Source organism: Drosophila willistoni (genome assembly GCF_018902025.1).
Source record: "Drosophila willistoni isolate 14030-0811.24 chromosome XL unlocalized genomic scaffold, UCI_dwil_1.1 Seg142, whole genome shotgun sequence".
NCBI lineage: Eukaryota > Metazoa > Arthropoda > Insecta > Diptera > Drosophilidae > Drosophila > Drosophila willistoni.
In genome coordinates this window covers 3,453,046-3,472,500 of record NW_025814053.1, presented here as the reverse complement: position 1 = coordinate 3,472,500, position 19,455 = coordinate 3,453,046, and the positions used below count along the sequence as shown (strand labels likewise).

The 19,455-nt window shown below is 36.6% G+C and overlaps 2 protein-coding genes and 1 long non-coding RNA gene across 3 annotated transcripts in view; 1 reads left to right on the top strand and 2 right to left on the bottom strand.

Moving 5' to 3' along the window:
- Positions 1-2,249, bottom strand: part of LOC124460532 — a 5,889-nt gene extending 3,640 nt beyond the window's left edge. Inside the window, exon 1 of the long non-coding RNA XR_006954446.1 lies at positions 1,962-2,249. This is a non-coding gene — a long non-coding RNA (uncharacterized LOC124460532). The remainder of the gene's footprint in view (positions 1-1,961) is intronic.
- Positions 2,250-3,322: 1,073 nt separating this feature from the next.
- Positions 3,323-6,476, bottom strand: LOC124460530. Its single transcript, XM_047011545.1, has 2 exons — positions 6,121-6,476; positions 3,323-3,534 (listed from the first exon to the last, which is right to left on the bottom strand). Exons 1-2 carry the CDS (start codon positions 6,375-6,377, stop codon positions 3,348-3,350), a joined length of 444 nt encoding a protein of 147 aa, XP_046867501.1. The 5' UTR covers positions 6,378-6,476; the 3' UTR covers positions 3,323-3,347.
- Positions 6,477-15,251: 8,775 nt separating this feature from the next.
- On the top strand, positions 15,252-18,233 carry LOC6652820 (chromatin modification-related protein eaf-1). The gene is made up of 2 exons (XM_023181440.1): positions 15,252-16,382; positions 16,515-18,233. Exons 1-2 carry the CDS (start codon positions 15,252-15,254, stop codon positions 18,231-18,233), a joined length of 2,850 nt encoding a protein of 949 aa, XP_023037208.1.
- Positions 18,234-19,455: the final 1,222 nt, after the last annotated feature.

The window sequence follows — 19,455 nt, the reverse complement described above, 5'->3', positions numbered from 1 at the left end:
ACTTGGAGCTCGAGTTGAAGTTAAACTTTGAAGCGTACGTTGGTAGCGGAGCTTCAATAATTTATTAGACAGTTTAATTTACACTTAACGAACAACAACAACAACAACAACAAGAGAGCAACAACGAAAGGGTTTAAAAGAAGATGGATAATGTAAAAAAAAAAAAAAAACCAGTATAAAAATTTGCGCAAGGCCATGGATAGATTTATGCGTTTTTTTTGTATGTATAGTTATGAATCTAATTTCCGAATTTTCTAGTCTACAAGTAGGTGACCCAGACAAATGATAAATAATTAATGACGTCATCGAAAACATTCAATTATTGTTATATACCCCTAACCAATTGTTATATACCCCAAACAATTGCTATGCCAAAATGAAAGCAACGAATCTACTTTGAAAAGTACATTCCTTTAAGTAAATTTGTAACTCCTATTGGCCAACAAAATACAGCGATTCTTTCGAGTATCTTGCATTAAAGGGCCAATCTTGGATTTGTTTATACCATGCACCCATAGGGTGAAATGCAATGAAAGAGAATTCAATCTAGCATTACTATTTGCTCTCTTCTTGCTTTTCCCCTGACATTGTACTTTGAATTGCTCTCTCTCGTAGCATATAACTTTAAGAATTTACTGTACCAAGAGAACTCGAATGCGACGGACGCAAATAAATGTAAAAACTACATAACGTCGTCTAATCTTTTCGGGAACATTGTGGAACTACCAAGCAAGAGATGTTTTGAGGCATCGAATCCAATTGAGAAAGCAATTCATTAACTGGCCAACAATAATAATAATAATAAACCTAGCGATTGGTGCCCCTCAAATTTGGTTTTGTATCGGAAAAACAAACTTTTTATAACCATTCATTGACTCACATTTGGCAAACAATGAATTTTGAAAATGAATTTAAAAATTGAGCTCTAAACTAGGGAAGCTTCTTTTTTACATATGTACGTCTTTTCCGGCGTCTTTTTTGCGTCTTTTTTGGCGTATTTTCTGACGACTATTCTAGCGTTTTTTCTGCCTTTTTATACCCTTGCAAAAAGGGTATATTAATTTTGGTCAAAAGTGTGCAACGCATAGAAGGACCATATAAAGTATATATATTCATGATCAGCACGACGAGACGAGTTCAAATAGCCATGTCCGTCCGTCCGTCCGTCTGGATCAACGCAAACTCCTCCTAGACCGTAAGACAGAGCTGAAATTTTGCATGTAGGCTTGTATATACTGCAGGCGTTGTATATCTCGGATTCAGCCGGATCGGATCACTATATCATATAGCTCCCATACAAATGGCAAAGTCACGAACAGTGACTTTTCTCAATAACTTCGTTATTTTCTGAGCTATGATCATGAAATTTAATATTGTTGAGTTAATTACACATATAAAGGACTATGCCAAATTCGATCAAGATCGGGTGACTATATCATATAGCTCCCATAAGAACTATCTTTCGAAAACAGTGACTTTCCTCAATAACTTCGTTACTTTTGACGCGATTGCTTTCAAATTAAATATTTGTTAGTTTAATATATCTGTCAATGACTGTGCAAAATTTGATAAGGATCGGGTAACTATATCATATAGCTCCCATAGGAACGATCGGTGGAAAACAGTGACTTTGATCAATATCTTCGTTATTTCCTATGCTAAGATTGTAGGCCGTTCTTTCGGATACATTAGCCCTTTTAGCTTAAACGTTTTTCCACTTTGATGGCTATAGGTAAGGAATAAGTTACCAAAAAAGTTGCAAGGGTATACAAACTTTGACGCGGTCGAAGTTAGCCCCGGCCCTCTGGTTTTCTTTCTTGTTGTGTTGTCTTCCTGTCAACAATAGGATATGAACAAGGCTCATCTTGAAAACACTTGCTTTTCGATGCCTTTGGTTTTTGGTTGAATTCAAGAAAGGTACAAGGTAAAAAAAACATGGACTAACTTTAGGAATTTCTTACCATTAATTGAATTTAGTCGGTTTCAAGCCTTTGCTCCTATACGGACAGTCTCCTGGGGCGAAAGGCCGCCATTATTTTCCTTAAGCTCACGTAAAAAGTTAAGCTATCCATTGCGGGTTATCCTGGCGATCTTTTGGCATTAGACAGACGTTTTCTTTTTAGCTTTGGCACTTCGAAGTAGTCATAATTCTAAAATTTGTTTTATTAGTTTACTAACTGAAATTTTAGCCTAAAAATGTTGTCAACCTATATAGAATGTAACAACGATAATGAAATCGACCAGAACGAGTTCAGACGGCCTACTATTTGCCTAAATTTCAGTTTATTTCTATAAATATTAGTAGCGGGCTTATGGCTTAAAATTTAACTTAGTAGCATCCTTATAAGAAGGAAGAAGCTGCAGGGCACCTAAAAACGCGATGTAGAAGACCAATTGACCGATCGAGGCGACGCACTCGGAGTGAGAGTATGCAGAAACGAAGAAGCAGCATTGTGTTGAGTGCTGGGGGGAGAGAGAGTTGCTTCGTCATCACCAAGCCAAGGGGCTTGGATCGGCATGGATTGTACTTAATATACAAAGCTTCTTTTTGTTTTTTCCCCCTTGCACAGGGTATACTAAAATTGGTCAGATGTTTGTAACGAAGAGAAGAGACGTTCCCCACCCCATAAAGTTTCTATATTCTTGTTCAGCATCAACAGCCGAGCCGATTTAGTCATGTATATTCTTTATGGGGTCGGGAATGGTTCCATCTGCCCTTAACATACATTTTGGGATTAACCTCCACCTGATGTGGCGATCGCTCGCTTATGAAGTTTTCTACATCTTCAAACTGTTGATCCTTGTAGCATTCTTTGTAATAAAATCTGCCAAAAAATATGCTGGACTGAAGTACTTACTGAAGGCCTTTGCCGTGACTCGCAGTCAACCCGCCAAACTGCCAACCCTCCCTCACTAATTACTTAACGGCTTAAATGCTGCGTTGGCATTATATAAACAAGTATGCAACATGGCAATACCGTAATCACCGGCATCCCCCCTCCACCATATCCCGGACGATGCAAGGAAAGGCTTTGCCACTAAAAAGCCACGTGACATACAAATCAGAAAAAGTAAAAGAAAGTTCTCAATCTAACAATAAGTAGATGTCATAATATGACATAATCAAAATGATACATAAATGTCCATTACCTCGACCAGTTGATCTACCAGAACATTTAGAACATTTAGGGAACAGAATAGAATTAAATGAGATGTGAAAACACTTAAAACTAGACTAAATATCGTCCAGAGGACATTATCTTCAATACAAATAAACCATATACGATTATAACATATAATATATTTATAACACATCTGCATACTTTACAGTTTATATAACCAAGTTTCTAATCGTCTTCGGAAATTGACATGGTTGCTTCTGCCGACATGACATTGCAGTTGGACAATGTACTTTGGGTGGACTCTGAATTCGTCAATGACTCCGGACTTTTAGTGGCTGCCGTGGCTGTAGGCACCTGTGTTGGGTTGGTGCTGCCCAAAGAAGTCTCACTGGGGCCAGCACTGGGAATGAACCAATCATCTTCATCCATCATTATCATGGGTGTTGGCGAAGTAAAATGTACCCTCCTCGTAAATTACACCAGACTCGGTTGATGTCTTTAAGACTTCAAGCAGCTGCTGCAGTATCGTTCGCCACTTGGTCCCTTCCGGGGTTTTACTCTTGAAATGCTCCAAGATTTGGAACAAGTGCTGCGGCTCCACCTGCTGCCGAAGGAATTCGAGTAGTTTAACTTCATCAACTAAAATATCCATTTTTATAAATTTAACAGCACAAAATATAATCAAAATAGGGGAAAGCCAGAAAAACGATACGTATTGTAGATCAACTTCAACAAATCTATCCAGCTCCTGAAATTGACTTTAGCGAAGGCATGATGAGTGAACGAAAAAGCAAGGCCAAACTGATATCTCTTTTTGGCTTCGAAATTTTTGTTTTTGACGGGATATAATTGTTTAAATGTTAATCCCAAATAAAACAAAACAAAATCAAAGTTGCAAACGGAATCAAAGTAGCACAGTGGAACATAGATTCAAGACGAAGAAAATGTCATATTGGCCTTGCTTTTGCCGTCATTTATCATGCCTTTCGCTAAAGTCAATGTCAGGAGCTGGATACAATTGTAGTCTCATTTCAATTTAAGTCGTCGTCCAGTACGAATCTTTTTCTGATTTTTTGAAATTGTTTGAAATTTTATTAGTAGCAACATTTCTTTTGAATATCATTATTTTTCTTCTCATTTGTAATAATGACTGACATTTTAGTGGACAAGACTAAAATTTTGAGATTCCTTCGCGAGCAGGTGGAGCCGCAAACTTCGTGGCAGATTTATCTTCACTTTGAAATGCAGACCATGGATCCGATGAAGCGTGAAACGGTAGAAAAGCAGCTGGTTGATGTCTTGAAGACCTCCACCCAGTCTGGTGTCATACAGGGGAAGAATGATCATTACTGCGCCAGCACTTATGTGGAGCATGTGAAAAGGATCCTGAAGGATGATAGTAAATGGTTCACTCCCAGTGCTAGTCCCAGTGACATTTCTTTGGGACCACGCAGTCAAATCAGTGCAGTGTCCATCAAGGAAGCAGAGAGCAGTGTTAACAGTGTGGTGTCCACTTTAAGTACATTGTCCAACTGCAGTGGCATGTCGGCAGAAGCAAGACGATGTCGGCAACACGATGATTAGAAATTTGACCATCCAAATTGTAAAGAATACAGATCTGTCCTAAATATAATTCAACTGATAAATCAGAAAGTAAAATTTATTTCTATTTCAATGGTCTGATGTCCGGTTGATGATTTTTAGGTATTTGCCCATATCGTTTAGAAAAGAGTGCTCCTGACTTTGTAAGAGCCAAAAAGTAAAATATACTTGCTAAACAGCATGTACGCGGGATTTTTTACACAATAAGTAGAGGAGCATGTATTTATGGTTTTATTTTGGTTTATGCACCATTTTGTATCAGCCCACACTGCGTAAGTGTAATTTTAATAATTCAGTCTGAAAGGGTTCTGAAAAATTCTTTATAATATATAAAATCTTTCACCTAAAATATAAAATATCGTTCGCAATTACAAGATTTTTAGCAGTGGCGAATGAAGAGGGGGAATTAGATAACTAGTTGGCCAAGTTTCAACTAGAACGAACATTGAATGTTCTGGTAACAAAAAGTGGTGTAGACTCGTGTTTATTTGGAATGAAGGGTTATTAGTGGATATAAATACCTGAAACAAATAATATACTTTGCCATATCGAAATTTGCAGATAAAATTATAATTTTGCTTGTACTTTAAAATTGTTCTTAGTATATTACAGAAAATATTCTTTTGAAAGAATAAACCACAACCGACTTATTTGAAGGTTGTAACTTTTGTTGTCCTGTTTTGAAGGGTGTTGATGAGAGACGTAATTTGTTTATATCCTTATATCTCGGCTCAGCAACTTCATTCGACAACTCTGCAATCGACAGCAGAGCGTTGTTCACAACGGATGGTCCATGAATTTTAATTATTATTTAATTTTATGAATGGTGGACGGAAGAATATACCAATAAGAGTTTCTTTTTAGACCAATTAAGTTTGTGGTCCATCAAGATTTTCAAATCTTTGACAATTAAAGTATATTATATATTTTATAACAAATAATAGGAAAAACAAACCTGGTCATGACTAAGAGTATCTAAGTAGATGTAACATGTTGGTTGGAGACAATAAAAACAGTTGGTTCATTACCTTGACTAGTTGATCTTACAGAATATTTATCAGCCAACCCAGTTCAAGCGTTCATTACGAACGTGGAACCAGAATAAAAGAATTCTATTTGAAATGACATGTGGAAAAACTTAAAACTATACCAAATATCCATAGGACATTATCTTCAATACAAATAAATCATATACGATTAATAAAACTATACAATTTATTTATAACACATCTGCATTCTTTACAAAGTGCCGACATGCCACTACTGTTGGACACTTTAGGTGGACTCTGAATTCGTTGATGACTCCGGACTCTTACTGGCTGCCATGGCTGTAGGCACCTGTGGTGGGTTGGCGCTGCCCAAAGAAGTCTCACTGGGGCCAGCACTGGGAATGAACCAATCATCTTCATCCATCATTATCCGTTGTACGTCCTCCACATGGGTGTTGGCGAAGTAAAATGTACTCTCCTCGTAAATTACACCAGACTCGGTTGATGTCTTTAAGACTTCAAGCAGCTGCTGCACTATCGTGCTCCACTTGGTCTCTTCCGGGGTTTGACTCTTGAAATGCTCCAAGATTTGAAACAAGTGTTGCGGCTCCACCTGCTGCCGAAGGAATTCTACAAGTTTTGCTTCGTCTACAAAAAATTCCATTTTAATAAATTTAAGAGCACAAAATATAATCAAGATAGGGGAAAGCCAGAAAACCGATACGTATTGTAGACTAACTTACAATAAAGTGAGACTACAAATCTATCCAGCTCCTGAAATTGACTTTAGCGAAGGCATGATGAGTGAACGAAAAAGCAAGGCCAAACTGATATCTCTTTTTGGCTTCGAAATTTTTGTTTTTGACGGGATATAATTGTTTAAATGTTAATCCCAAATAAAACAAAACAAAATCAAAATTGCAAACGGAATCAAAGTAGCACAGTGGAACATAGATTCAAGACGAAGAAAATGTCATATTGGCCTTGCTTTTGCCGTCACTTATCATGCCTTTCGCTAAAGTCAATGTCAGGAGCTGGATACATTTGTAGTCTCATTTCAATTTAAGTCGTCGTCCAGTACGAATCTTTTTCTGATTTTTGGAAATTTTTTGAAATTTTATTAGTAGCAACTTTTCTTGTGAATATCATTATTTTTCTTCTCATTTGTTATAATGCCAGAAATTGCAATTCCTTCGAGAGCAGATGGAGCCGCAAACTTCGTGGCAGATTTATCTTCACTTTGAAATGCAGACCCTGGATCCGATGAAGCATGAAACGGTAGAAAAGCAGCTGGTTGATGTCTTGAAGACCTCCACCCAGTCTGGTGTCATACAGAGGAAGAATGAATATTACTGCGCCAGCACTTATGTGGAGGATGTGAAAAGGATCCTGATGGATGATAGTAAATGGTTCACTCCCAGTGCTAGTCCCAGTGACATTTCTTTGGGACCACGCAGTCAAATCTCTGTTGGAAGTCAGATGAGCGTAAGCAGTGCAGTGTCCATCAAGGAAGCAGAGAGCAGTGTTAACAGTGTGGTGTCCACTTCAAGTACATTGTCCAACTGCAGTGGCATGTCGGCAGAAGCAACCATGCTGTCAACTACCCAAGACGATGATAAGAAATTTGGCTATCCAAATTGTATAGAATGCAGATCTGTCTTAAGTATAGTTCAACTGATAGATCAGAAAGTAAAATTTATTTCTATTTCAATGGTCCGATAATGTCCTGTGGATGATTTTTAGGTATTTGCCCATATCATTTAGGAAAAGAGTGCTCCTGACCTTGTTAAAGTGAAATAAATAGTAAAATATACTTGCTAAGCAGCATGTACGAGGGATTTTAAATGCAGGATGTATTTAACAATACATTTGTTATGACATTTGTGCATGATATTTGCCCAAGTTTGGCTTAGAAAACGATATTTCAATACTTTTGTGTACTTGTTTATAAGATAACCCCTTTACAATTACCAATATGAACAATGGAAAAGTAATCAATCTTTATGCCTTGATCCCGAACCTTTATTATTTCACTAACAGTTCAGATCCCAATTCTTTCGATGTTCTTCCGAATAAATGCAGATGCAGCACTTTTTGGTCGTTTGGTCATTGTTTTAAGATTGATTATTCTTTTGAATATTAAATCGAATAAAATCAATTCGATGTGATATTTATGTTTTCCCTATTGGGCAATTAAATGGCATAACCGATTTGGATATATTAAATATTTTTGTTAATCAATTGTTAACAAATATGGCATACTTTTCCCTACTCTACGCCTCACAAATATTTGATATGCAAATATAGAAATATTTGTCTGACAGATGTTTCCATAACTGAAAGCCCAATAAATCTTATTAACTGTTGTTTGAATTAGGCGCTGAAAATGATTTTGAACCTTTTATGGATGTTTTGTTAAACATATTTACCATATACATATGTATTTCTCTCTTATTTGCCTTATACATGAACAATACACATATATATATACATATATATTTTTGTTGCTTCTGCAAAATATTTGTATTAGCCGCAAATTTTTAATTAATCTTTAGCTTAGACCCTACAAAATGCTTTACATTTAGCCGCATTTTTTAGGTATTTTTTTTTTTTTTTGGTGTCAAGTGAAAGGCAAAGTGTTTTGTATTGAAGGACTGAACGATTGTTCCATCGATCGATTAATGATTGATGTCAAAAATTGGGTTAATCAAATGTCTGTATTTAAACAATTTGCCATAGTAATTAAATATACATCTAATTTCACATAATAATGCAATCATTTATGAACACGTTTTGCACGATCTTTAAGAGGAAACGGGGTCGTTGATGAGTTTCAAGTAGATCAAAGCACTTTTTATCCTCCAATCGATGTGTTGGATGCTAATCGTAGTAATCTTCAAGCCGAATTGGTGAAGTTGCTTTCCGTTAAGACTCACAAGTGCTGAGATTCACATTGCCAATCTCGCTCTTGTTTTCTTTTTCTCTCTCTCTCTCTCTCTCTCTCTCGTCTTTCAGGTATGCAAAACTATGCGAATTAAATTTCAAAATCCTCTTAGTTTTTGCCATGGCATAATAGTTACACATGTTGTTAATGATGATGCCCCCTAACCAATGAACGATACACCGGAACTTCGAAATGAAGAAAAATCCGTCTCAGCTAGCTAGCTAAATATTAAGTTAAGCAGAGACACGCCTCAAATGACTGAAACGCCCCAAAAACTTGTTGATAAGTCGCCACTTTGGCTGCGGCTTCTCTATTCAAACGGATGGATGGAGATGATGCCTCAGATGATTTTTTGTTTAGCCTAACCACAATCGGGTATATCGATGTATGCATGTTTATTCATTGCAATTCATCTACTGGGCTATAAGGATGTGCAATAGGAGGCAGAAATAATGTCCAATATCGCTGTTTGCCACTAGAAGGCGACATTTTCATTTGCTTCAAATCAAAAGAGGAGTGATCACCTTATAAGTTGTCAAATCTCATTCATAAGAGTATCAAACATTTGGCTTTTGATTTTGTACAATTTCTCCTTTGTTCAATTTATGTATCAATTAGTAATCAAATATTTGACTTCGTCAGAGAAAACCTGTTTTGCATAGAGAGGGCAGTTTGATGAAATTTCGTTTTGAAATTTATATAAAAATTACCTACAAATAATTCAGAACTTTAAGAAAAAGAAATAAATTTGAAAAATTAAAAACAAAAATTGTAAATTTATTTATTTGTCTATCAATTTGGTTAAAAATCAAATAAGCTAAATATATAGCTGTGAGAAAGTTTTCATAGCCACTTTGAATACGTTAAAAGACCATTAAATCTGACTCTTTTTACCACACAAATAAATCATCTTTAAAAATGACTCAGTTTGCTTGTGTTGACTTGAGTAAAATTCGAACTTATTTCTGTGAAAGAAATTAAAAAGCTTAAGAGATTTTCGGACAATAGCTACATTTATAAATAACTCCTAATATTATAAATCTCAGATATATCCATAATTGGTCTGAATCTACATATGTAAATATAATAATCATGAAAAATCAACATATATGATATATCAATGCGTACGAACTAAACCTTGAGCGAATGAAGTTGCTCATTCTTATATTGAGGCTTAAGGTTAAGTGACTTAAGTATTTATATGTACATACGATTTATACTAGCAATTTAAACAAACATTCAAACTCTATCAAACTCTGTAACGTTGTTTTATACTTAATTGGTAAAAAAGTGCCCTTATTTTTAGGGGGAAATAAATACATCAACCAGTCATAGGAATTAAAAGTTAGAAGGAAAAAAACAAGAGAAATTTGTTGTGACTTTGAACTACTAAATTGATTAAATCTACGATTTGGTTTATGATTTCTGGACAAATTTTGATTTTTAATAAATATAAGTTTATTTTCGAAGTTACCACACTTTGAGATCATTTATCGGTCTTTTGTATCAGCCTCAAAAATATTTCTGGCGTTAGAGAAAAAAAATTTACTCACAACATTTTTTGTTAAAAATTGCAATTTGTGGCGTTGTTTTTTCAGAAATCACAGAAATTGTTTAAAAATTAAAGTTCAACGTCAAGGCTCAATATCTTGCCCTGCAATGCTGAAAAATTGTGAGCCCTTCAATTATAAAAAGTTTGGAAATATGTTCTTAAATTGTAAAAGGAAATAACTTGTATGGTTAAATTTGAATTTTTGTGCCCTCGTATACTTTCTGCTATATCAACTATAGTTAATATTTTTAACTATTTTCTTAATTTGAAAATATTATTCTCACAATTTAGGCAATTAGAAATCCTATTTGAAGAAAATGTGGAATAATATCTAAAGTATATTAGTATCTCTAAAGAGATTTCTATTTTCTTTCTGCATTGTTCTATATTAACTAATTTGAATCTTCATTTATAAATACCTTTAGCTATGCCTACATCATTTGCCCAATGGAATTTCCCATGTTATTGTTGCTTCCCGTCTTTGCATAAAAAGCTATATTTGTTAGACCTTTCAATACCCTTGCAAGAAAGGTAGGTATATATGTAGGTATATTCGATCTTGGCTTAAAAGTTTGTCTGGTATGTAGAAAACCAAAGAAAAAGAATCTGTTATGTATAAGAATTAGTGCAATTTTTTGTTTGGATTTTCAAAAATCAATTGAAAAGAAAACAAATCATTTTTCAAATTTCCTTACAGGATAAAAAATTGGAAATTTTCGATCGATAACCAGCTTAAAAGTAATTGTTTTGTGTAGGCCAGAAACTTTATCAAAAGGATCAGAGTCTAGTGAAAGAGTCCTTAAAAATTTACTGATCATACTTCACCTAACTTGAGTAAAGTTTATAAATAGGGTATATAGAATTCGACATTTCTCTTTTGGCCCATTGGCAAGCCCTCCAGGGGAATTTTATTTTTTTCTCTTGTTAATATTTGTCTTAATCGTTGGCCTGGTCCATAGCTAAAAGTTGCTACTCGATTTGATAAATTGGCTTACCGATATGCATATGCAACTAAGAGTTAATATATCAATATGCATATACATATGTATGTATGTATGTAAGTATATGTATTTTGTATATATTGTTGCTATGCAAATCGGGCATAACCAATATTTGTTAATAGGCGAGATATATGTTTTACATGAAATTAATTTATTATTGGCCACAAGATGATACTTTTCATTTCAAATGCTAATTAAATTGATTGAATAAATGAATGTGAATGAATACAAATGCAAAAAGAATAAACAATTGGGCAACTGTCATAAAAAATGTGCAATAAATAAAACAAAAAGTAAACATTTATAATAATTTTGTTGTTGCTATGTGTATTGCTGTTGTTTCTATCTAGTTAATAGGTGTTGAATCTTTTTTGTTTTTGTTTTATTTATCGTTGTTATTGTTGTTGCTGTTGCTTCTTTTGGATAGACAATTCAATTATGTTTTCTGTCCGTCTGGGCCGCGTCTTTTTCTCTCTACTAAACCACAGCCCAGCCCAGCCCTCCCTTGTTTGTTGCTCTGTTTGTCAATTTACTTATTGTTTTTGTTATTTTTATGAGTTTTTTTTCTCTTTGTTGGTTTTTCCTGTTGTTGTTGATGCCAGTTGGGCTGGTCAGTTATCTATTGAACTATCTTTTGCTAGCTGGCTAGTTGACTAGGTTGATTGGCTGCCTGGCTGACTGGCTGGCTGGTTGACTAACTTGTTAGCGGTCGTCTAAAGTATGCATAACATATTAAAGCCAATAGATGGGTCAAGGTTGTAGCTACTTATGAGTGAGGGGAAAGTGATATTGTTATTGCTTATTGATTATTGATTATTGATTATGGCCTATTGAATTGAAATGAATGTGCTAAAGTGGTTGCCATGGGAACCACAACTGTCATCTCATCACGAGCAATCCTCATCCACCAACTTGATTATAAGATTTTCGATTAATCGAGGCTCAGCCTAATTCAAACGACAACTGATTTGTGTAATGTACCTACAACATGATATTGTCTAAATCTTCTTTTAGCCAAGGTATCCCAAGGTATCTCTGATAAATGAGTTTTTTAAAGTTTTTTATTTTTAAAGTTTTAAACTTCTACTAGTTAATGGCAATTTCTTAAATGTTTAAACGAATCCTAATAGACATAGAAACACATCTAGTACCACATGGGATACTATTATTAGCTTTCATAATAAAGAAAATATACATACGTGAACTCCAAAAATGTTGTAAAAATTTTGTCTATGTTTTTTTGATATGATAATGTTAAGACGTTATCAAAATTGGTCTTTTTACGCTTGCTTGCCCACCTTATTTTGATCCCAATTCATTTCCGTTGATCTTACCATTTTTTGAAGAATGAAACCATTTTTTAAGAGCTTAGAGTTTATTAAGAGTTCTAAAATACTCAGAAAAATATGATCTAACCCTATTTAGTACAAAATCACTTCAGCGCACCTATCGTCCAAGTCTGTCCTTGTAGTACTTCTAAAAAAAACTCTATATGGACATTGTACATCCATTTTTTCTACAGGTTGATTTGAACAAAAAATACACCTTTTCGGCTGGCCATATATTGAAGACGTTTTTGCTAAAATCTTTAACATTACAGATACAAGTATGAACTCTTCGAAGAAGTTGTAGATATAGCAAAACTTAGATAAACTGCAAGCCACAGATATGTAATTAAAAATTGAACTAAACTACTTGGTTCCTTGAACTAAGAATAAAAGTGAATAAAATTCCCCGTCGAATGATTTATTTGCATCCGAAGCGGATATAAATTGGATAGATTATATCTCAGATTCAACCGGTTTGGCTAACTCGAGCAGCTCTCATTACAGATTCTGTGATTTTTCAATATCTTCGTTATAGCGATTGTCACAAAAATAAGTCTTTATAAGTTTAATTTATTTATTTATGACTATGTCAAATTTCATTAAGATCAGATGGCTATATCATATACATGCATAGCTCCCATACGAACGATCGGTCTTTTGACCGTTAGTCAGGAAAACTTTTGTTTGCGTCTTATGCTATTATCAAAATCGGAAAACTATGTTAAATAAACAGCTTGGCAATAGGTATAGAACTTCTAGGCGGGAAAAGTACCATGGAAAGTGGCGAGGGTACGACTCTTTGCTTTTATTTGGCACTTTTTTTAGTTCCTTTGAGACAAAACTCTAAAAATAGCAACAAAACTTACATTTTGGGAAAAAATTAAGCAGTTTATGTTTTCCAAAGTTTACTTGATCTTCAAAACTTACTGATGGATGCATCAGCAAATTTTAATAAAAATGACTGTAACTTTATTATGTGCCAAGCCCAAATTTTGATCAACTACGATTTCCTATCACCAAGTCGTTTAGGCATTTACTCCAACTCTCTATATAATGTCTCTAAAAACATATGAAAATTCCAAATGGGTTTCAAAATAACATCTTAAAGGTACACAAAAATTGCCCAAAACTTTATAATTTCTTTGCCCACATTTTTAGTCTATGACAGTCATTGAAAAGATCTCCTTTAAGCTACAATTATTTGAATATGGAATAAACGTATGTATGCATATTTTAATTTTCTTCAATCTTTTAATCATCATTATCACAATTTCTTGAGGGTTATATTCAAATTTATCTTAATGATTTTCAAACATTTTTGCGCAATCCCAAAATCCGAAAAAAAAAACCAAAGACCAAAAACCAAAACCCAAGCCAAAGGCAAACATTATTTGGGTAGCTTAGGTGAAATGTTGGTGTATCTTTTTCCTCATAATATTTTTCTTCTTTTTTTTTTTTGTTTTATCAGACAGGCCACGTGTTTTGTATATATAATTAAGTTGGCCAAATCAATATTCAAAAAGAAAACAGGCAAAGGGATCAGATTGCAACTGCCTGCCAACAGTTGTTGGTTGGCTATCTGTCTCATTAAATTATCAAACGGCCCTCCCCACTCAATCAGTCTGGTCTCCAATCAGTCATTCAATCATTTCAGTTCAGTGCTAATGATATAATAATCATTTCTTGTTTTCTTCTTCTTCGTCAGTTTCAGGCAATGACAGAGAAATGTTTATTATTTCATGACACTTTCGAAATGTGAAAATCAGAAAATCAAAACCAAAGAGCCGGGCTTAATTTGTCTGTGTCCAATGTCTGTGGCTATGCAAAATGGCCAATTCGGATGCTGTACACGAATTTCTAACACCCTATCTTTACTTACCAGATATAGGGTATTGGGTTATATGGAAGTTGATTATTATTATGCAATGGCTCCACACTAACTGAAGACTAGAGAACAGTTGCATCATGTTGTTACTGATTGATTTGTGGTGTGTGTATTAATTACTTTGATATCCGCCCTGGCGATATGCTTTTCTGTTTTGCCAAATTCATAACTTGTTTATTATTGTGGCATTTGTTTTTTGTTTTTTAATAACTCAATAAAATTAAGATGAAATCTGCATTTTTCAACAAGAGCAGTGCGAAAAAGAAAGAAACAAGAGAAAACAAATACCAACAGCAGCAGCAACAGCAACAACCACAAGAAATGCGTATTTATTTGTATATTTAGGTGTTGCGGCATAGACGAATTAATATTGAAAGGCCGAAACCAGAGTCAGAGCCACGAATTGGCCAAATGTAACACGAAGATGCGTTGCTGCTTGTTGCTGGTTGCCAGTTGCTGCTGCTGCTGCTGTTAATCAATGGGGAAATGGCAGATGGTTAGATGGACTTACTTACTTTTTGTTGTTGTTGTGGTTGTTATGGTATCTTTGTATAAAATGCGTGGCCAGGTCATGATGGTTCATCATTGAACGATTGGACATCGAGGGCTCAAGCACGACCAACGTGAAAATGAATGTAAGTAACGGAAAACAAACAAAATTTTGTGAAGTGATAAAAAAAACATATATATATATATAGATGAAACATCTGTAAACTTTAGATATATATAAATATATATCAAATGATATTTGCGAAGGATTTTGTGACAATTTGTGTTTAATAATTGTTGTTGTTTTTTGTTTTTTTTTTTGTTTTATTGCATTTTCAAATGGTGAAGTTGTTTGGAATCTCGTTGGCGTTTGCCTTGTTATGTGGAATATGTCATGCGGATATATCGCTAAAACTGCGAGAGCAGCAGCAGCAGCAACAACAACAATATTTTAAGGAAAGCAACTATGGAAATTCTGGATATCAAATTTTTGAAGTTCATAATCATTATGAGGGCAAAAGTCATCAATATTTGCCACCTCAAGGAGTGACACAACAGCAGCAACAACAACAACCACAACAGCAGCAACAACAACAGGATAATGATAATTTGGATGTATCCTTTTTAGGTTTCGCTGATACGACTGCAACAGTTGCTGCTGCACCATCGCCTTCTCCCGCTGCCTCTGTGCCTGTACCATTTCCATCCAACTATCAGCACGATTTCCAACGCAAGCAACAGCAACAGCCTCAAAGCTATAATGCTCCCGCTTATTTGCCACCTACTGGCCATCAGCAACAGCAAACGCAATTAAGTCAACAAAGCTATCAGGCTGCAGGATATTTGCCACCCATCACCAGTAGCAGTTCTGCTTCTAGCAGTAGCAGTGGTGCCGTTACCCAAGCTTTGTCTGTGTTCCAAGCTCCCGATTATTTGCCACCACAGCAATCCCAACAACAACAACAGCAGCAGAAACAACAAGTTTATCAAGGTCCAACCTATTTGCCACCATCGACAAGCAGCAGCAGCACCACCAGCAGCAGCAGCAGCATCGCTTCTAGCAGCAGCACAAGTGCAACTGCGGTTGGATCAGCTTCAACTCAATACAGTGCTCCTGGATATTTGCCCCCTGGTTACGAGTTTAACAATCCTGAAGCAAATCAAATTACACGACTGCAACCCGTCCAACAGCAATCCATCCAACAGCAACCCATTCAACAGCAATCCATCCAACAGCAACCCATTCAACAGCAACAATTGCAGCCAACTACACCCGCTCAGGCAACTGTAACAGCGACAGCAACAGCAACATCATATCAAGCTCCAGGCTATTTGCCACCAGGCTATGATTTTGCCAATCCTGATGTGTTGCCAATATCGCTGACTCAGCAGCAATCGGTGGCTCCCGTGCAACACATTGCTCCCGTCCAAGCAGTGGCTCCTGTACAACACGTTGCTCCTGTACAACAAGTTGCTCCCGTACAACACGTTGCTCCCGTACAACACGTGGCTCCCGTACAACATGTTGCTCCTGTACAACAAGTTGCTCCTGTACAACACATTGCTCCCGTGCAACATGCTGCTCCAGTGCCTTCTGTGCAGCCAGCTATTGGCGAATATCGTGCTCCAGATTATCTGCCACCTAGCTATGAGTCACCAAAACTGTTGCAGCAACCACAACCGATTGTCTATCAGCAACCACAGCAATCATTGCCCGTTGCTCAACCCACACAGGCAACAATCAGTCATCCTGGCGTTCTACCAGATGGTTATGAGTTTACTAAGCCAGAAAATGCAGAAGCAGCCATTGCAGAGCTCCATAGCCTGCAGACACAGACAAAGCTGTTAAAACAACAACAACAACTACAGCTACAACAACAGCAACAGCTACAACACCAGCAACAGGTTGTGTTGCAATCCCAATTGCAAGTGTCCAATCAACAACAAGGAGCCGATATTGTCTATGGCCAACCGAAACAACATCAACAACCATTGGCCCCACAAACAATTGCAACGACAACAGCAACAGCCACATCAACCTCCACATCTTCAACTGGTTCATACCAAGCTCAAGGTTATCTGCCACCAGTGGCTATTGGGGCAGCAGCACCATTGTCAATTGCTGGTCCATCCTCGACAGCCACAACAACAACAACGGCTCAAGGCTCTTATCAAGCACAAGGTTATTTGCCACCAGTTACCATTGCTGCCCCAGCGCCAGTGCGAGTTCCCGCACCTGTTCCTATTCCTGCCCCAATTGCAGCTCCAGTATCAGTTTCAGTTGCAGTTCCAGCTCCAGCTCCAGTAGCTTCTCCTTTGCCCATTCCTGCACCAATACCAGGCGCCAATCCCATATACTCGGCTCCGCAGAGGCAGCAATATAATGCTCCGGGCTATTTACCACCAACATCTGTGCCAGTTGCTGCTCAAGCTCCTCCCACCACACAGGTTACCCATATTCACTCGCTAAGCAGCTATATGAATACAGTTCAACCTTTTGCACGTTACGCACAGCCAGTCCAACAGCATCAACATCAGCAACATCGTATTCAATACCAACAGCGTCCTCAACAACAGCAACAGCATCAGCAAGTTATTGAGGTAGCACCCATGTATCGTGAACAATCAAAACGTCCGCGATTCTATGCGCCAGCCATGTCATATGTACGCACAGCCTTACCCCAGCAATATCGTCCATCCCAACCTCAACGTCATGTCCAACATCAGCACCAACATCATCACTATCAACAGCAACAACAACAACAACAACAACGTGTCATCACACAGAAGCTTCAGCCAGTGTCTACCACCAATTCGCTGAGCTTGCAGGCTCAACAATCCTTACAGAAATTTATGCCCAAGGACATCCAAATGGCTGTCAATGTGGCTGTTGCAGCTGCAACTCCAACAGTCCGTGCTATCGGTAGCTCCAAAGTGCGTACTGTGCAAATTGTCAAACCCCATGCTGTGCGGACATTTAAGGTGCTCGAGTCTTTGGATCAGAATGGTGTGAAAACCATTAAGATTTTAGGTGCCAGCAATGAGGTGCCACAGGGTCATCATCATGTTGTTAAGGTGGTCACACAAAATGCCCAAAGCGGTGTCGAAAGTCATGTGCAAACAGTCAAGATCTACGACGATCAGCAGGAATATGTACCGCAGCAACAGCAACAGCAAACAATCATTCAGCGAGGCTATCTGCCACCACAGCAGGCTCAGGCTCGTCCTCGTACTAGGATAGTACGTCAAGTTCAGGCCAAGACCTTAACGAAACCTCTACGCCTATTGCCAGTTGCCAGTTCCAGTTTTAGTTCAGTTTAAATGGCAGAAAAAAAAGCATTTCCTTTTTAGCACTGATTAGTTATAAAGCAAACAAATTTCATCATTTTTTTATTGTTATATATGTATGTATTTTTTTTTTTGCGCTACCTCATTTTGCATGCATTTCCTTCAGTTCAGTGAATCAACCAAAACCCATCATTTGCATGCAACGAAACCGAATGATTACCTAATAAATTTATACCTATATGTTAATAATTTGATTATCGTTTTCGTATCGGCTCAGCATTTGCTTTTGCTTTTGCCTGTCTTTTTTTGTTGTTTTTATCTCACGCAAAGCCAACAAAACCTTTCGAACTTATCTCTGGCATAGGCATAGACTATGCGCATTAATTAGGTAGCCGGCCGGAGGCGTGTCTGTGTCTCCCATTCAAATCTGACCTTCGTTATGGGTTCGCTTTTGCCGCAATCGTTTCCGCCAAACAAAACGTAGGTATACAAAGACAAACGACAAAACGACAACCATAATATAAACAAATAAAAGGGGGCCAAAGGTGACTTATTGATTTGTGTGATTGTATATTTTGACGGTGTTGTAAAAACCCACTTGAAATCCAATCGGAATCAACTATCCTAAATGGGCCAAGGTCTTGTCTTGGAGAGAAGAAGATTCACTTAATACTAATGAAGGGAATTGATCAATTGCTCAATAGATATATTTAAATGCCATATAATTACGAAGAAGTTAAGCTAATTAGATACTCTCTGGGATACTTTGAATGCTTTTAAATCATTTGGAAGCTATCAGAGAAAATAAGTTTGGCTGCGCCGAAGCTTATAATACCCTTTCAGTTGTTGACTGGGATACTTTGGATACTGTTAAAACTTAACAAAGCCATCAGAGAAGATATGTTTGGCTGTAAAATTAAACTAGCGCTTTACAACTAAGGCAACTAAAAATGGACTAACTCTACAAAATAATGAGTTCATTATATTTGGGATTTCGGATTCAGCCGGATCGCTCCCATGGAAATGGCAGTAACCAAAAGTGACTTTCTTAATAACTGCGTCATTTTCTGAGCTATTACCATGAAATTTAAGATTTGTGAGTTTAATATACATAACAAATTACTGAGAGGATCGGGTGACCATATCATATAGAGGTTGAAAAAAGTGACTTTAACTTAATATATGTCAGTTTAATAAAGCTGATAATGACATTCTCAAATTTCATCAAGATCAGATGACTATATTATATAGCTGT